We start from the raw sequence: 17,149 nt of genomic DNA, 5'->3' as shown, positions 1-17,149 counted from the left end.
CTCCCAAGGTGTTGGACGGATTTAGCACGTTCCAAACACTAACACTAGCAAACACTGACGCTTCACCTTAGAATCAGTTGTAGCCGCCAGTGAGTAAGTCACTGCGCAAAAAGGCGCTGCGTCGATCGGCTCCGGGGTTTTTAAAGCCTCAGTACCGATTGACGCAGTTATAAAATTGAGATGAGAAAGATCGTGGTAGTCCAATCAGCATTCGCCACAAATGATCGACGCGTATGCCTTGCAGTCGTCTTTCACGCGCACGAGGAGTGCTAACACAGAGGTCAGAGCACTCGCTCCGATATTCGGCGCTCGGTTGTATCGGATGCACCTGCGATTAGTATGCACTCTCTACGTGCTCACAGGGTTGCCGGTTCGCAGGATGTACGAATATATAATGTAATAATATAATCGTAGTACATTACATGTGTGTGTGTGTGTGCGTGTTTTTTTTATTCTCTCTCGGAGAAAAAGGTATTAGGGAAAATCTTAGAAATACCATAGCATGACCTTGTTTATAGGGTCGTTGAAACAGCGCCATCCCCAATGTAAGCCCTGTGTCGGATTCACACCGACTAAATCCATCCCTCTTCTGGCCAGGTGAAAAAACACCAAGCCGTAAAAAGGAACGCCCTCTTTGCCTTTATCGACCCTCAGTAAAGGTGCCTAGCTCCATTTTCTATGCCCCTGAACCCCACGGTACCAACGTCAAGCAATGCTTTGCAGGAAGGGGAGTGGGCGAAAGGCTTTCGCCCGCTTCTGGTTGACGTGGTCATCATCACTATAGTCATCCTTCATTCTCTGCGTCGCACACACATACGTACATACTCAGTCTCTTCGTCTTCTTCTGTCTTCTACGTCCTTTCCGACTTTCTTGAGAATGTCTGCTGCATAATTGCTGACTGCACACCATCCATCCTTTGAATTCAACATAACCGTCATAATCGACTCAGAAGTTACTCTGGTCTGAAGATAACTCTCAAATTCTTCTCGCTCCTGATGATATCGTGAGCAATCGCAAAAGATGTGCTCGACATCCTCTGTTGCATCTGAACATATTGGGCAGTTCGGACAGTCGTCTAGTTTGAACCGAAGTAGGTACGCCCGGAAACATCCTTACCTGGTCAAAAACTGCGTGAGGTAGTAGTTAACTTCCCTATGTCTTCCCCCAATCCTGTCTTCTATCCATGGTATAAGGCGATGAGTCCATCACCCGTTGCCACTAGCGTCTCATCTTGTTTGCATTCAGCCATCGTCTTATTTCTTGCGGCATCCTAGATCTCTTTCTGGCTTTTGTCATTTGATCGTCTCCTACCTACCGTATCCTAGCTACCTATCCTAGCTACCTATCCTAGATACCGTACAGTAAGCGAACGCCACTCTTAGTGTACTTCGCCCAATTGGCTCATTTGGCCCCAAGCTTCCAATCTGCCCATATTGGCGCTCCGTATAGAATAATCGATGTGTTTACACTGGCTGAGAGTAACCACCCTTCGCTTCTGAATTGGCCCTCCTACATTTAGCATCAATCGTGATAGAACAGCACCAACTTTTGCTGCCTTATCACTGACTACTTACAGATGCTGTTTAAAACTTAGTCTCACTTCGATGGTGATGCTCAAGTATTTGATGATTGGTTGAGAAACTATCTCATGTCAATCCACCGGCAGTGTGATTTCCTCAATCTTCTTCCTACTGGAAATGAGGATAACTTTTGTTTTGTGACTGGCTAATTCCAGACCCGTCTCTGTTAGATATTCGTGTATTATACAGGTTGACTCTTCAGCTATGTCTGCCACCTCTTCTTTATGTTTCGCTACTATTACTACTGCTGTCATCAGCGAATCCCACAACTGCTCCTTCAGGTTATTGTAGCTTAAGTACCCCGTAGTACATGATGTTCTAAGTCGGTGGGCCAAGTACTGACCCTTAGGGAACGCCTTCTGTAACTTTATACGTTTTGATACCGTCCTTAGTATCATATAATAAGATTCTGTCCTTCAAGTAGTCGGACATCATCCTTCTTATATATAACGGCACATCCTGCTTCCGGAGTTCCTCGTGTATTTTACTCCATCTGGCAGAATGGAATGCATTTTTGACATCCTATGCAACTATGGCGCAATACTTCTTTTTTCCTCCTTTCCATCTTATCCCCTCTATTGCTGTTTGGGCAGTGTTAGTGGACTAACTGCGTCCAGGGTTAAACGCTTTTTTCTGAAGCCATATTAGTGTTCCGCTAATCCACCTTTTCCTTCTATAAAATGATCTATTCTGACGCAGATAATGCGTTCCAGGATCTTGCCTGGGGTATCCAGCATGCAGAGCGTTCTGTATGATGAGGACTCCTGAGGTGGTTTCTTTCCCTTTGGCAGAAGCACTAGTCGCTGTTTCTTCCAGTTTGTAGGGAATGTTCCCACTTCTAGACATGTATTGTACAAGTCTACAAATACCTCTAGATGAGCGTGAATGGCATGCTTCAATGTAATATTTGGAATGCCATCTGGTTTGTTTTCGAGGATTTTCTTCTTAAGATTTTTTTTAGCGTCCTTCATTTCTTGTCCGCGGCCATCTACTATTTTCTTGCCTATATAAGTTTTAAATTATTTCTTCCTCGCCCGTTGTTCTCGTCTTCTAGTCCAGTGGCACACGCTACATGTACTCGCAATCTCCTTGTCCCACTAGTATACTAGTGGTCGTCTATTGTATGCCACTCTTCGAGGCATAGCAGCATCACATGTTTGGGTGATGTTTACTGTCACCTGCTCCGCCTTGCTGTTCGCCGTTCTAGACAGTTGCATTTCTTCTTTTGCTAACAGGAACATCTCCTTATCATAATCCTTCGTTTTTCAACTAACTCTATCATTCATTGTACTCGCGCTGGGTCCCTGTTTTGATATTTCTTCCTCCATTATTATGGGCTGGTGATCACTATGTTTGTAGTGCTCACTTACTGTCCATGAAGCAACTGAGCTAATAAGGCTGCTGCTAACAAACGTCATGTCGACAATTGACCCTGCTTCTTCTCTTCTAAATGTGTGGGTGCATCCTTAGTTAACTAGGACGAAATCAAGGAGAGCAATTGCTTCTAGGAGTATTCGACCTCTGTGGTTAGTCCTTATGCTGCCCCACATCACAGCCCACGCATTGAAGTCGCCTGCAATCAGTATCGGTTTCCTTTCTAATGCGTCTTGTATGTGCCGATTAAGCAATTGTTCGAACTGCTTGATTGGAGCGGTACCTGAAGCGTAGCAGCTGTAACCAGTAACGCCTGCTACTTTAGCCCGTATAAATCCTTCTTTACGGATCTTCATTTTTTTACAGAAAGCAACGTTTCCACATGCCCAAATCGCTGCTTTACCCGCAGTGTCTATTTCCCACGATGGTTTGTCTAGATCCTTATATTGATTGCACACAATAGCTATGTCTACCTATTTCTCTTGGACATACTGGTTTAGTAGGTCCTGTGCTGTTTCACAGTGGTTTAGATTTATCTGCACTATCTTCATTTTTGTTAGTTCTCTTAATGCGGCTCGGTAGGCTGGGCATGTATAGCTGCATCATCTCTTTAATTCTCCATCCTTGTCCCGGCAGAAAATTCAACTCAGCTCGTTAGTGCAACTTTTCGTTGCATGTTCTTCTATTTTGCACTTAAAACAGCATTTACTTTTGTCGTACGTCTCTGTACAATTTTTGTGCGATGTAGCCAAAACCCAGGCATTTATAGCATCTAGGTGGTCGCATCTCTTGACTAATCTCCCTGATTCGACAATGAACCCAACCTACTTCGAGCTTTCCTGAGTGTGTGCGCGTGCGTGCGCACGTATGTATACGCCTTTATCTTAGCTTCTACTTAGTGGATTTTAGCCACCAATTCTCAGTTTCTTTGTTTTTACTGTAACACGGTGGGAAATAAGTCCGTTTTGACATTTTTTCAACTCGTTTTATTTTTTATAGCGAGTTTATAGTTTTGAGAGTTCAGTTTTATGAGATAAAGTTATCAAAAAAAAATTAATTATAGTTTGTTTAGCATGTACCCCTAAGAAAATTAATTTACCTTTCTTTTTACTGCCGAAAATTTATATTATCGTTTGTCGTTCTTTTATTATACACCATAAAGCGCAATTTATTGAAATCGTTTTAACTCAAAAACTAAATTTTGAACCTTTTTTAAAATCAACACGATAATTAAAGATTATTAGAGCTATACACCACTTTAATTTTGTGTCATTTCATGGGGCAGATCCGTAGAAAAACACCAAAAGCTAAAAAAGTCGTTTTTCTATGAAATTCGATAACTAGAGTAAAAAGTCTATAATCCAGTTCGAATTCTGGATTTAATTAGCATTATATAGCACAATGATTCCTATTTTAGGGACGTTTACAGAAACAGTTAGTTTCAAAGATATTAAGGTTTAAAAATTTGTTCTTCTACCATGTATACTCTGCTTTACTGAAAATTGCCTCATTTCTTAGCTTCTATAGAATAAATTTTAATCTACCTCAGTTCGTTTTTTTGTTTTCTTTATTAATGCATTATATTTTATATATTTTATTAATGCATGAAAAACAAGATTTTCAGTCTTGCATGTGCGTTTCTTTCATGACGATATTTCGTTTAACAACTATTAATTAATTATAGCTTGACGAGCGAGAGAGAAAGAATAACACAAATTTTTAGTGAATTTAAGTGATTTCATTGATTTGATCCCACGAAATAGATTAAATACTGAGTGTACACGCTTTTCTTCGTTACACGATAAACGAAAATTTTTCCCACTCACCTGCTTATGTGTTAAATAAGTCTACCCATTAAACAGAAAAGTACAAAAACTGTATGTAATTATATATAGAGTAAGAACAATTTTTATATTAAAGCAATACATAATTTTGAAGGAAGCTACGTGCTAAAGAATGCGCAGCGGTATTTTCAACTTTTGTCATATGCGCCAATTCAGTTAATCTACCTCACAATTTGTTTTTTTACCACTTAAACAAGTAAAATACTCTGCACATAGCAAATAGTATATTTTTTACATTCATTAAAAGCTCTTTTAGGACTTATTCACATTATTGCTTTTAAAGGTGTTACAAATTATTAACTTAAAACTTGTCTGATTTTTAGGTTCATTATTCCAAACAGATAACTTATCACAACGCATATTTATAGCTTCACTTGAAGAAATGAATTCTCAATTTGATAAAGAAGATGTAGATGCAATAAAATTAGAATTTACATCATATAATGTATCATCCGACATTTTGGATGTTACCCATAAAGGTATCAATAATAATAATTTATGTACCAATATATTAAAAGCGTGTTATATAGTACATTGTACAACATGGGCGAAAATGGGCTTTTCCAAGCGAGGATGATGAAACATCATCCGAGTCTTGATAAGCACATTCGCCCCTCGTTGTTCATCGTGCTTTTTATAGCAAGTGTATAAGGAAGACCACCTTTGTCGCCTATGAAATTGATCGGCAATAGAGTTTTTTGAGTCGACCACTACGGTGTGCGTGTATAGATGCATATATATATATATATGCATCAAAATTTTGAAAATTTTCCAAAAATCTCAAAATTTTTCAAAATTTTCAAAATTTTCAAAAATTTTGAGATTTTTTAAATTTTGAAAAATTTTGAAATTGAAGGAGAATAGGAAGCTGATTGTACCTATCAGCTTCCTTTATGTGTTTTTTAAACGCGCCTGCTCTGTATAGACTGCGAACATTCCAAGTTCCGACCCTTAAGTCCCTTTTGGTTTGGTTTTGATTTTTTTTTGAGCCATGATAGTATGTTAAACCCGCGCGTTTTGGATCCTGTTCCGATCGCAGGTGAGTCTACCGTTCTAGAGGTGATAACCCCCATACCTCTCTAGAACTAAGTATGAGAGTTTTCCGACTTTGACGAGGACAGTGTCAACTCGTCGTCAGACACAGTATGGTTTCATTCTCGCATCCTAACGCCCCCCTGCAAGGCAGCGCGCCTTCACTGGCATCGTTACCGTGCAAGATCAGATGATGAATCATTTTACACATCCCCTTTCGGGACAGTTGTCATCGCTCCCGCATCCTCCTCGGCAGCAGGATTTTTGTCCATTTTTGTAATGTGTGATGAAAGAGATAGATTAAGAGATAAGAGATAATGTGAAGTGTTTTTTGTTGTGGTGCTTACGTAGTGTTTCTAGATGAATGCGTTCGACAGTGTGGGCTCATCACACCCATACCTGTTACTATCGGCTGTCCGCGACTGCTTATTCAATTTATTTGCAGCTAACCTCTTTTTCAGGGGCTGTTCCTCTATCCGCAACCTGAGGACGCGCTATGTAGTGTTGATAGGCACCCACCCGTCCGATCTGGTCGACAACGCCCAAGACCCGCTTAGGGTAGCGGCATCGTAACAGGCAAATTGTCTGATGATATAGTGAAACCAAAAAATGTCGAATTTAAACAACCAGATACAAATCCAAATTCATTATTTCTTAAACCTACAAGTACGAGTGAGGTAATAAATATAATCAACAATCGGAAGCTAAAACGCGGTGGTGTTGATAAAATAAATAGTTAGACTTTAAAAATTCATGGATGTTGTATCTCGGTACCATTACCACATATTTTAAATATGTGTATTGAAAATGCGATTTGGCCGGATGCATTGAAAAAGGCTGAAATCGTATCAGTATATAAAGCAGGTGAGAAGCATAGCATCGATAATTACAGGCCAATTTCACTCATATCTAATATTGAAAAAATGTTTGAAACAATAATATACAATAGGTCGTATGAATTTGTCCATAAAAATAATATTTTATCCAAGTATCAATTTGGATTTAGGAAAAATATTGGCTCCATGGATGCGTTAAATTATATTACTGTAATTATATACTCCTTCTGAGTTCATGAAGGAGAATAACAGCAAAATCTTTGTAGGATACCAAAGCTGCAAAGTCTTCGACTATTTAAGTATAAGACCATGTTTCAACCGTGGTAGATATGGTCATAATGGAAACAAATGTAAAAATAATACAGTTCTTCTAAATTGTGCAGATAGTCATAAGACCAGTGACTGCACAAACAATACAATAAAGTGCTTAAATTGTAATTATTCAAATGTTAACTACAACACCACATTTGACATTAAACATGTTGCTAGTGATCACAACCTATGCAACATATTCAAGAAGAAAATAAGCTTATGCATAGAAAGAATCGACTATCCGACGAAACCTACCTTATCATCTGTGATCCCAGGTTACCATACAAGGATGGTAACTTATCAACAATCTCAACAGGATCAAAGTCCAACGGAAATCGATAAAACCAAGAAAAATCAAAATCGAATCAAAGCTGTAATAACTCAACAATAAGGTCGACGGAATTCTGCAACGAGACAACAGCCGTTCTCTACGCAAATTCAATTCAACCAGAAAGAATCAAGACTTAGAAGCAGTAAAAATTTAAATAGATAAAATGGCTACTTTAGAATATTTAGATACTATAAGTGAAGATTCAATTTAAAAAGAGAGAACTTGTAATAGTATTGATAATGTTAAAAAATTGATTAGTAATAAAAATGATTTAATTATGCACCTAAATTTTAGAAGTACGAATGCTAATTTCGATAAAGTTAAAATTTGATTTGAGAGTCTAAGTATCAAATCATCTGTTGTATTATGCACTGAAACTTTCGAACGAGTTAATCATAGTATATATGAACTGGTAGGGTCCAATGGAAACTATGACTGCTATTACAACGATAGTAGGTTAAATACAAATGATGGGGTTATAGTCTTTGTTAATAATAATTTAGTACAAAATACCGAAGTAGTTTAATATGGTAGAATTAAGATTGTAAATACTAGAATTAAGTTAAATAGTAATCGTCCATATACAGATCTCACGAAATACCAAAGACTGATTTTATAGTGGGTCTTCATAAATACTTAATTAGAAAGAAAAATATAAAAAATCATCTTGTAATTGGCGATTTTAATGTAGATCTGTTAGAATGTAATTGCATGAGCCAGGAATTTCCGTGCAATTTTCTAAAAAAGGTTATAAACCTGGATTTTCTAAACCTAGAACAACTCTTTATCTTCCAGGCAATAAGGATACATGAATACGACCACAAAACCCAGTATTTAAATTCTACAAGTGTCACTAGGAAAAAGAATTTAATTATACCTAAAAGTTATAAAAGAGTCAGTGACTAAAAAAGTATTAACAAAGCAATCATTACATATAATGCGCTACCAAATAGTACAAAAGTAGCAAATATAAATAAACCATTGGATAAGAATTTAATCAAGAAGTGGATTATAATGAATTGTTGACTATTAATATGCCATAATTTAACATATGAATTATTCAAAGGAAATTTGTTAATAGCGCTTGTGTAAATAAGTGGGGCTGATATGTAAGGAAAGAGCTGAGCTGTGCGAGCATGCTAACATGCGCGGCGAAGAGTGCGTGGTGGGAGGAAAGAGCTGCCGCTGCTTTCGTGACGATCGGTCTGTCGAGCCGCCGTGACGGTCGCCCTTTGCCTATTCACTCCCTAGTAAAATGTGTACTCCCTATAGAAGTATTCACTTCAAAACTCTCAAGATACTTACTACGTAACTTGCCATGAACGTTTCATTCTGTTTATTGGTAAACAACTAAAATTTTCTTTTTACGTATTATAACGTCATAAAAACACCATAAGTACAATGAAACGGTCATGGCAAGTTACGTAGTAAGTATCATGAGAGTTCTTCCTAATTGATCAGTATATAATTTAACTTAAAGTTAAATAAGCCCTTTATTGGCCAAAACAAATTTTGTTGCTCCATTATGATTAACTATAATAAACTTGACTTTGGTTAATTGATCTCAGTTTTTTTATCTGTTATTCGTTGCGAAATATATCAAACTCGCCTAACCTTTTACTTTGTTAAAAGTTAATTTTCTTTTTTATGTTATTAAAGGCGTGTTTTTAAAAAAGTTAAGAAAAATGTGTAGAAATCCGAAGATAGCTGTTTTTATTGGGAACAAACTAACGAACGTAGACGACAGCAATTAAAAAATGAAGAAAACTGCTTTGAACTATGAAAAAACTTTTGTCTTCACTTATTAATAGTTATTGTCTGTTGTATTCATTTTTTTATTCATTTTTTTAATTGTGAAATTTAACACCTGAATTAAAAATATATCTAACTGAAGTATCTAGCAAACTAATAAAACTGAAGATAACAAAAGATTACTGTTATCTGTGTCTTAATTCCGACATTTTTCTGCTATCATCTGCAGTTCATAACGTTTCTTTTTTAATTGTTTTCATTTTTCTTTTTTGTTAGGGACTGAAGATATCGTTATCATTTAATATAAAAGTAAATATCGTATTATGTATTACATTTTAGTACAGAATATAAATGTTGTGATTGTTATAATCTCACAATTTACATTATTTTATAAATGTAAATAAAAAAAACTTTCAATTAATATTATTTTTTTTAGATTTTGTTAATATAATTAATACTGTCATCAAATAATTACAAAGAGTTGAAAAACATTTTTTAATATTCAAAAATTATTTCTTTTTTATTGTATAATTTTAAAGCCGGTCCTGTGTACTAGTAGCTATAACTACTTTTATAGAATGTTGGCTGTATTGAATATATTCATTATACTTGACGGTAATAATTCTTATGAAACAAAAAAAGCAAAAAAAAAAACATTTACTTGACATTTTTATATTTATAGATTTCACTACTTTTTCTTGCTAAGGTTTTTACTTTTAAAAAAAAGTTTTTTAGCAATATTTCATATCTACTACAAAGCATATTCTCCTTGAAATCTTGGTCTATTCATGCATCTGAGATGCGACTTATGTGACGAGAGATGCCGTTATCCGATAACGTCCGTGCTTCCGACGGGATAGCCACTTTAGTACTGTCGTCATAAAAGGCTTATTAGATACTCCAGGTTTTTACGGCTAAAGATGCTCCTAACCCATTTAAAGGCCCTCCAAGATCTAAAGTGTTAATGGTATGTTTTATCCTTAAGCAAACAGACAAGAAGCGACAACAAAGAACAAATCAAAGATGTTTCGATATGTTTCGATAGAAATAGGTTTCATCGCAGAATCAAATAGTACCAATTTCTCAATTAACTTCTTAATCTTGTATTTATATGTGATTAAAAATTATTTTTTATATTTATTTGATGTCGGAAAACTTAAGCATGGCCCTCGTATTGGATGCAGTCCCTGAAAAGGATGCAGCTACGGTTTTCTATTAACTGCAATACGCATACGCGCTAATGGTCGTGTTTAAAAAGAACATTAATTCAACAACGTAATAACAAAGTTTGCAGTTCCATTTTCTATAAGGCGTTCCATAACCCGTTTCTGAGATTTTATCGACCAAGCGGTGGGTAGTGCAGGTGGTGCTTATGATAACCTTTGGCGCCATCTGTCGTCAACCACTAAAGAGAAACTTGCAAGTACTCTAAAACTGCTTTTAGCTTTACATGATTAGTTTAATGTAAAAAACCTAAATATATAACAAATAATAACAATATATCCAAAAATTAGAACCCATGATGCAGGTAGCAGCGCAGGAGAAGATGCACGAGAATTAGCTGTAAATGATACAACAGTAAATGCAGTCTACAGCAGCAGCAGCAGCAGCAGCAGCAGTATACACCAAATATGTAGTTGCAGTAGACAATAGACATACAGCTGCAGTTAACAACTTATAAGAATCATCAGTAGTTGTAGTAAGTTGTATGCGTGGTAGCAATGGTGTACAACTACAGAAGACCCTGGATGCTTAGCTGTAGTTCCTCAATGATTAGCATTACTAAACCTTGTATGCAAGGCAGCAGCAACAGTAGAAGCTACACGACATCTGATAGCAATACAGAAGCAATACAACGGTAAGAGAAGTATGATGATCTTGAATAGTAGCAGTAAAAACTGGTTATATATATACTACTCTTGGGTGGTCTGTTATTGATTAGAGTAATTGTTAGTGCTGCTGCTGCTGTCCGTCAGCATCAACAAGACCTTCTCGACCCAGCTGATCAAGGATGTTAAGTAACAACGGCAGCAAGTCCTTACAATCAACGAACACAACATCACTGGCATTTGACCACTAAATCAATATTTTTTTTTCTAGTGGAGAAATGGATTCATTTCTTACCTATTTAGAGGTAAGAAATGAGTTATTTCTTCCCTACTTAAAAAATGGATTTACTAGTCACCTCTTTTATTTTCTATTTTCATGTATACCAAGGAGGGTACTCCCTCTGCTCGTTTTGCTTGCCAACCCCCACGTTCGTTGCAAATTGGTGTGCCAGTGTCTTCGAGGATAACGATAACTACAAAGTCTTCACAAAAAAATTCTTGTATTATTCCCAAACAGTTCGTGCTAATGGTAATTGGTTACGATTAAAAACCAAGCCAAAAACAAACGCAATTACTGTGGTAACATAATTGCACATGCCTCATCAAATATATAAAAAATTTCTTCATCTTTTTCAATTAATTCCATGGCTATTGCTGTATCAGTAAATGTTGGATACGTTTTATCTTCAAAGTTCTTTAAGTCATCAAATGAGGTTTCCCCTTTAACTCTGTGTAATATTAATTTCAAGTGAAATAACTCTCGTTCGTTAGGAATCACACTAATTAATCTTCCTAAAGTATTTAAATAGTTTTTACATCTAATCCACTTCTTTTTCGTAAAAACATAATGTTCTGGTATATCACAATACAGGACATTTCTGGCAAATTCATCAATTTTATTTAGTTTAAACCATGCTGTTAAAGTTGTCTCGTGATTGAGAGAATCTATATCAATGTTGTTTTCATCAAAAATTATTTTTCGTTGATTCTGTAAATGAATAGATAATTTAACTACATTATGAGAACGAGCACAAATTGATAATTCTTAAATACGCCATGCAACTTGCATTGGCCCTACGTATCTACAATCGATGTATTCTTTTGTTTCGTCGTATATTACTTTATCTTCATCATTTTTACTTACTTTAATAAAAGCACGATCATGTCCTTTGTGTAAATATTTGTGTAAATATTTGATGCTCATTATAGATGCACAATATTCAACATTAATATAGCAGTTATATTTTCTACAAAAAGTTTGATTATAGGGAACAACCATTCTATTATCAACCTTCACAGGTTTACCATAAAGTCTTTTGTTATAGACATAGTTTTTATTTTCATTATTACTACGACGATATCTAGGAAAACCATTTTTTTTTAATGAGGTCCATGTAACATGTTTGAATACTGATTCTTGTAATTCCACATCATTTTCATCAGAAATTCCAGCTGAAATATGTTCATTAATCTTATCAAGATTTGTTAATTTTGACTTATGAGCCAATACTAACATTAAATGTACGTGCATCACACCTCTTTTTTAAAATTTAATAACTTTCATAAGCAATAATTTGTCCAAATATATTCCTACTAAGAACATCAGCTAGGATTGCTCGAAATCTACAATAAAATAATCTAACAGTAATTGTTGCAATATCATGCATGAAGTTCCTGGCGGAAATTTTTTTAATACTGTTTTCAACTCTAGCCATTTTGGTTTAGTTGTTATCATAACAAATATATCTGATGGGCTGCCTATTTTCGCATTAGAACCATTGAATCAAGAAAACTTTGGTGCATATATCTAGGACTTCCTATATACATTGATGGTAAAACAAACAAATTACCTAATCTTTCGTTATTTTCAAAATTTTGCTAAGGAAGCCTTGTAATAGTAACTAGCAGGGTCACCTTACTCTTAACGTCGCTCGGTTGATTTTAGGTATATGTTAAGTTCATAGCTTCAAGGAAAATTTAAAGAAAATTAAAAGATTGCGCGAGTTTGACTATTTTTCTGTGCATGTTAATAACATAATGTGTAATGAGTTACAAATGTAATATAATAGTATGTATGTATGTCAAGGAAAACGAAATTACATATTAAAAATAAAGCGAGGTTAATCAAAGTAAGTCGAGTTTATAACAATATTTTTGCAAACCTAATATAACACAAACTCAAAATTGTTATGTTTAATGATGGGATCAGTTTAATATTTATGGAACAGGCATGGTAAGATACGTAGTGAGTACACAAAAATAGTTTGTATCTGATCGATATATTATTTAAGTTTTAAGTTAGCAATTATTTGATTCAGAACTTAATTGATCCTAACAATTCTGTGTTTGTTATTGTGACGGCCGAGTGCACGTCAAATGTCTAACGGCTAATCATGTACTAATTGTAATAAGATTATTGTTTCAACAAGCTGCCAACGAGCGCCGAAACGAGCGAGAACGAGAGACGAGGCAAGATAGAGACAGAGAGAGTGAGAGCATAGGTAGCGCGGTTGTCGCCTGGCCGCACAGCGTTGGCGAGATATGACAACGATGTGCCGACGGCCGGGAGAGCCGCGACTAGAGTTAGTCTCGCTGCGCTATCCACACGAGTAGCTCGCGCTGCTACTATACGCGGGTTTGTTGTGAGTCCTGCGAGAAAAAAAAACTGACCGCAACGGTAAAAAGTATTAGACAGCGTCGAATAATACGCGCAGTTTAACTTTGTAGCTGCAGGCATCAGCCTTCAAAATTCGAAACGACCGAGCGGCCAGCGACAGCGAGCGTATACATTGTTTACATCGCGCGCCACGAACCGAGAGCTCGAATTGATACAGTGTCGCCCGTTAGGCAGGGAATTTTTGGCTGAGTGCGAGTGAGGCAGATGGACTATAGTCAGTATAGGAATTCAAACTATTGTATGGATTTTTGAGAATTCTTTTTGCACTCTGATGCAATTTTTGAACTTGACTACTATTTAAGCCGTAATCTCGCAGTTCAACAAATTGTTGTGTTATTAGGAATGTTAAGGCATAAATCGCGATAATAATTTAGAAAATTTTCGTGAGATCTTGAGCCTGGTTTTGTGAGAAAAATAGCTGTGTAGTTGAGTACAGAAACGTACGAATAAATATACATATTTACAATCAACACACAGCCGCTCCGGCGTATAATTGCTTTTTCAAATTCGCGTAGAGGAAAAAAAAAATTGCATGATAGAGGGAGTTAGTAACATTTAAATTCACAAATAATTTATTAAAGTGGAATTGTTTTTTTTTTTTTTTACAAATTAGTAAGTTTTTTCTCTTTCTCAGATTTTAAAACTTGTAGCACAAAACGTGCGTGATTACTTGCTCTGTCAGGCAATTTATCGCGGTTCAAAAACAAATTATTGTTACCGTTCTACAAATTTAATTGAGTGATTAAAATTAAATCACACGTATTAATCGAAAAAGCAAACGTGTGTTCCAGTGTCGACAACTAATTATTAAATTCACTGCGAGAGTAACTTGGATTGTTGAATCCTGAGTTTTTTTTGGTTGTGCTGAATTTGACTCGGCTCTGCTTCTATTAAATGTCAGAATACTCAACGAGCACAATGTCTTTAACTGGCTCGTACATGGACTTAAGCAGATCGCATGTAGCGATACAAGACCACGTAAGATCGAAGGACGCGAATACGTTAGGTCAAGCGTTAGATTTCTTAGGTTTGCAGGATAGGGGGGCTGATGAAGACAGAATGCGTCGATTGTTTAGGTGCCTAGCAGGTGACTACGCGCCAGAAGACTTCCGTCCGTCGCTAAGCTTGTTAAATTCGGAGTTATTTAGGTCGCAGGCGACACGACGCGCGTCGTACATAACGAATTATATCCCTCAGGAAGTCAGCGGCATATTTGAAGAAGAAGAGCGGAACGCGAATCAAATAAATCTAACAAGGAAAGGTACCCAACCCGAACTCACCGATTTTGATGATTTTCATATATGTTGTAGAACATAAAAAAATAAGAGACACGTATTTTTTTTTATCGGCTAATTTTCACTTTTAAGGGGTAAAAACCTCCCCTAAAGTTAACCCCCAAAAAGCGTTTTTTTTAAATATCTCGGCTTAAAATAAATATTTTTCAATGAAACAAATTGGAGGTTATTTCTTACAAAAAGAGCAAGTATTTCATGGTGATTTGAAGAGTAAGAGTAGCATCCCCTATTTTTTAGGGGTTGAAAACATATTTTTTGGCATAATTTTATAATAAAAATGTTTAAACCGACTAAAAAAAATTGGAAAAAATGTTTAAACATCCTTAATAACAAAATTTAGTTGACGTCTTTCGGTGTTTTCATAAATATTACCCCTAAGGGGGTAAACCACCCCTAACACAAAATAACTGTAAATATGTAATTCAATACATAATATTTCGTAGAAAGTTTGTATATAGAGGTTTACGAGGTCGCTGATTACAAAACTGTTATCAGATTTTGAAAATTCAAAATGGCGGATCCAATATGGTGGACGGAAATATCGAAAAAAAATTTTAACTTTTAAAAAAACTTGTTATAAATGTGTTATCTTTGTAGCCTGTACATGTGAACTAAAGAGCCTTAAACCCTAAACCCCTAAAGAACAAATAGGCTAAATGGTTGTGCTTTTTAACCAAACCACCTCAAATTCCTAAATTTGTAAACAAGAAAATTCTGTGTGTGAAGCAGTTTTATAATTTCCGTAGAAATTGTTATCAGAATGTTATTCAAATTCCTTTATTGTAAATTCAACTTATAATTTATTTTTGTTTATAATATTAGAGTATAATAATAATCTACAATCTTTTATCTTTTGCCATAGTGCATTTTTTGTATTGAGCATAAAATATATTATTTTACGATGTTTTTACAATAATGGTAGTCCTCATAAAAGTGTTTAAAGCACAATGCTTTTTTGCACCAACCACATCGTACAATTGCAATGTTTGTGCACCCTTCTATTTCACAATGTGTTGCACAAGACTTTCCAAAACTGAAATCTATAGGATTATCAAATTTATCTGGTTTTTCATTGACGTAACCGTTTTTATACCAGGAATATTTAAACAAATCTATATATCTCGGTGAAGACAGTTGGTTGTGAACCAATGATTGAAGTTTAAGTATATTATTTCTCACATGTAAATTCATATCATGATCCATTAACATTACATTATCAGAAAATGTTCGGACAAAGTTTTTCCAAATACGGAATCCATAGACATCAAGTGGTTGTATTTTTCCGGTGGTTCCAGTTGGAATTTTTTATGTTAATAATTTTATTTTGTGGCATTGTTTCTTCTATAACTTTGTCACAATGACCACTCCAAGAATCAAGTAATAGTATTGAGTGATGGCCTACATAGGGATAAAATATTTTTTCCAACCAGATTTTGAAGTGATCTGCAATTAAACGACTTACTAATTAACTGATCAACGATATTACAATGTAAAAATTGTTATTAGTTCCCTTACTTGTTGTTAATTTTCCAGATTTGGATGCTTCCACGTACACGTTTTCTGGTCTAAATATGTTTTGTTCTACAATAGGGCCAAACTTGCCACTTGGTTCCTTTAAAACAAGAAATAGCGGTGACAACAGTTGTCCAGTAGCTGATATTAGTGGCTGTATAGTATAACTATGCGTTGTTGCTGAAATTGACTGTACCAGACATTGCACTTGCTTTTCTCCTTCTACTGCTAATGTTCTTCCAGAATGCATTTCTAGCTGAAATCCGCTCTGATCTGTATTATACAAATTTTCGAGTCCAATCCTTGGTATACACGATTTAACGTCATCGATAAATGCTTCAGCTTTAGCCGTAAGTTCTGCACTACTTTCTAGTGTTTTTCTTGTTATGAACTTATTTATTTTCCTAGAAACTATTCGGTGTGCTTGCTTAAATTTGAGTAACCAATGTTTAGAAGCTTTGAATCTAATATCATCAAAACCAATTTCTTTTTTAGCTTGTAAGGCCCATCGAATTATATCTTCATCATGGATAATTGAACCACTGTCGAGAGCTGCTTGAAAATTATCCAGGGTATACTGACAAATTTGTGCTACTTTTTCTCTATACGTACCACCTTTATTAATTGAATGAGCCCAACGACGTAGCTGACTAATAGATGATACTTTTTTGAATCTGTTTTGCACTGTTTTGAGACTTAAATTTTGCTTCTCCAAAATTCTACAGCTCTTTTTTTGTATTCAAAATTTAGTTCTTCATTATCTACTGTACATTG

General features: G+C 35.6%; 1 protein-coding gene across 1 annotated transcript in view; it reads left to right on the top strand.

Annotated features, from left to right (window-relative positions):
* Positions 1–17,149, top strand: part of LOC100115531 (glutamate receptor ionotropic, kainate 2) — a 661,409-nt gene that overhangs the window by 116,228 nt on the left and 528,032 nt on the right. The window contains exon 3 of the mRNA XM_031925963.2: positions 5,123–5,278. Coding sequence (XP_031781823.1) covers positions 5,123–5,278 — 156 coding nt within the window. The remainder of the gene's footprint in view (positions 1–5,122; positions 5,279–17,149) is intronic.

This window comes from Nasonia vitripennis (genome assembly GCF_009193385.2).
Source record: "Nasonia vitripennis strain AsymCx chromosome 3 unlocalized genomic scaffold, Nvit_psr_1.1 chr3_random0006, whole genome shotgun sequence".
In the NCBI taxonomy this organism is placed as follows: Eukaryota; Metazoa; Arthropoda; class Insecta; order Hymenoptera; family Pteromalidae; genus Nasonia; species Nasonia vitripennis.
The sequence above is the reverse complement of the archived record's forward strand: the minus strand, read 5'-3'. Positions and strand labels throughout refer to the sequence as shown.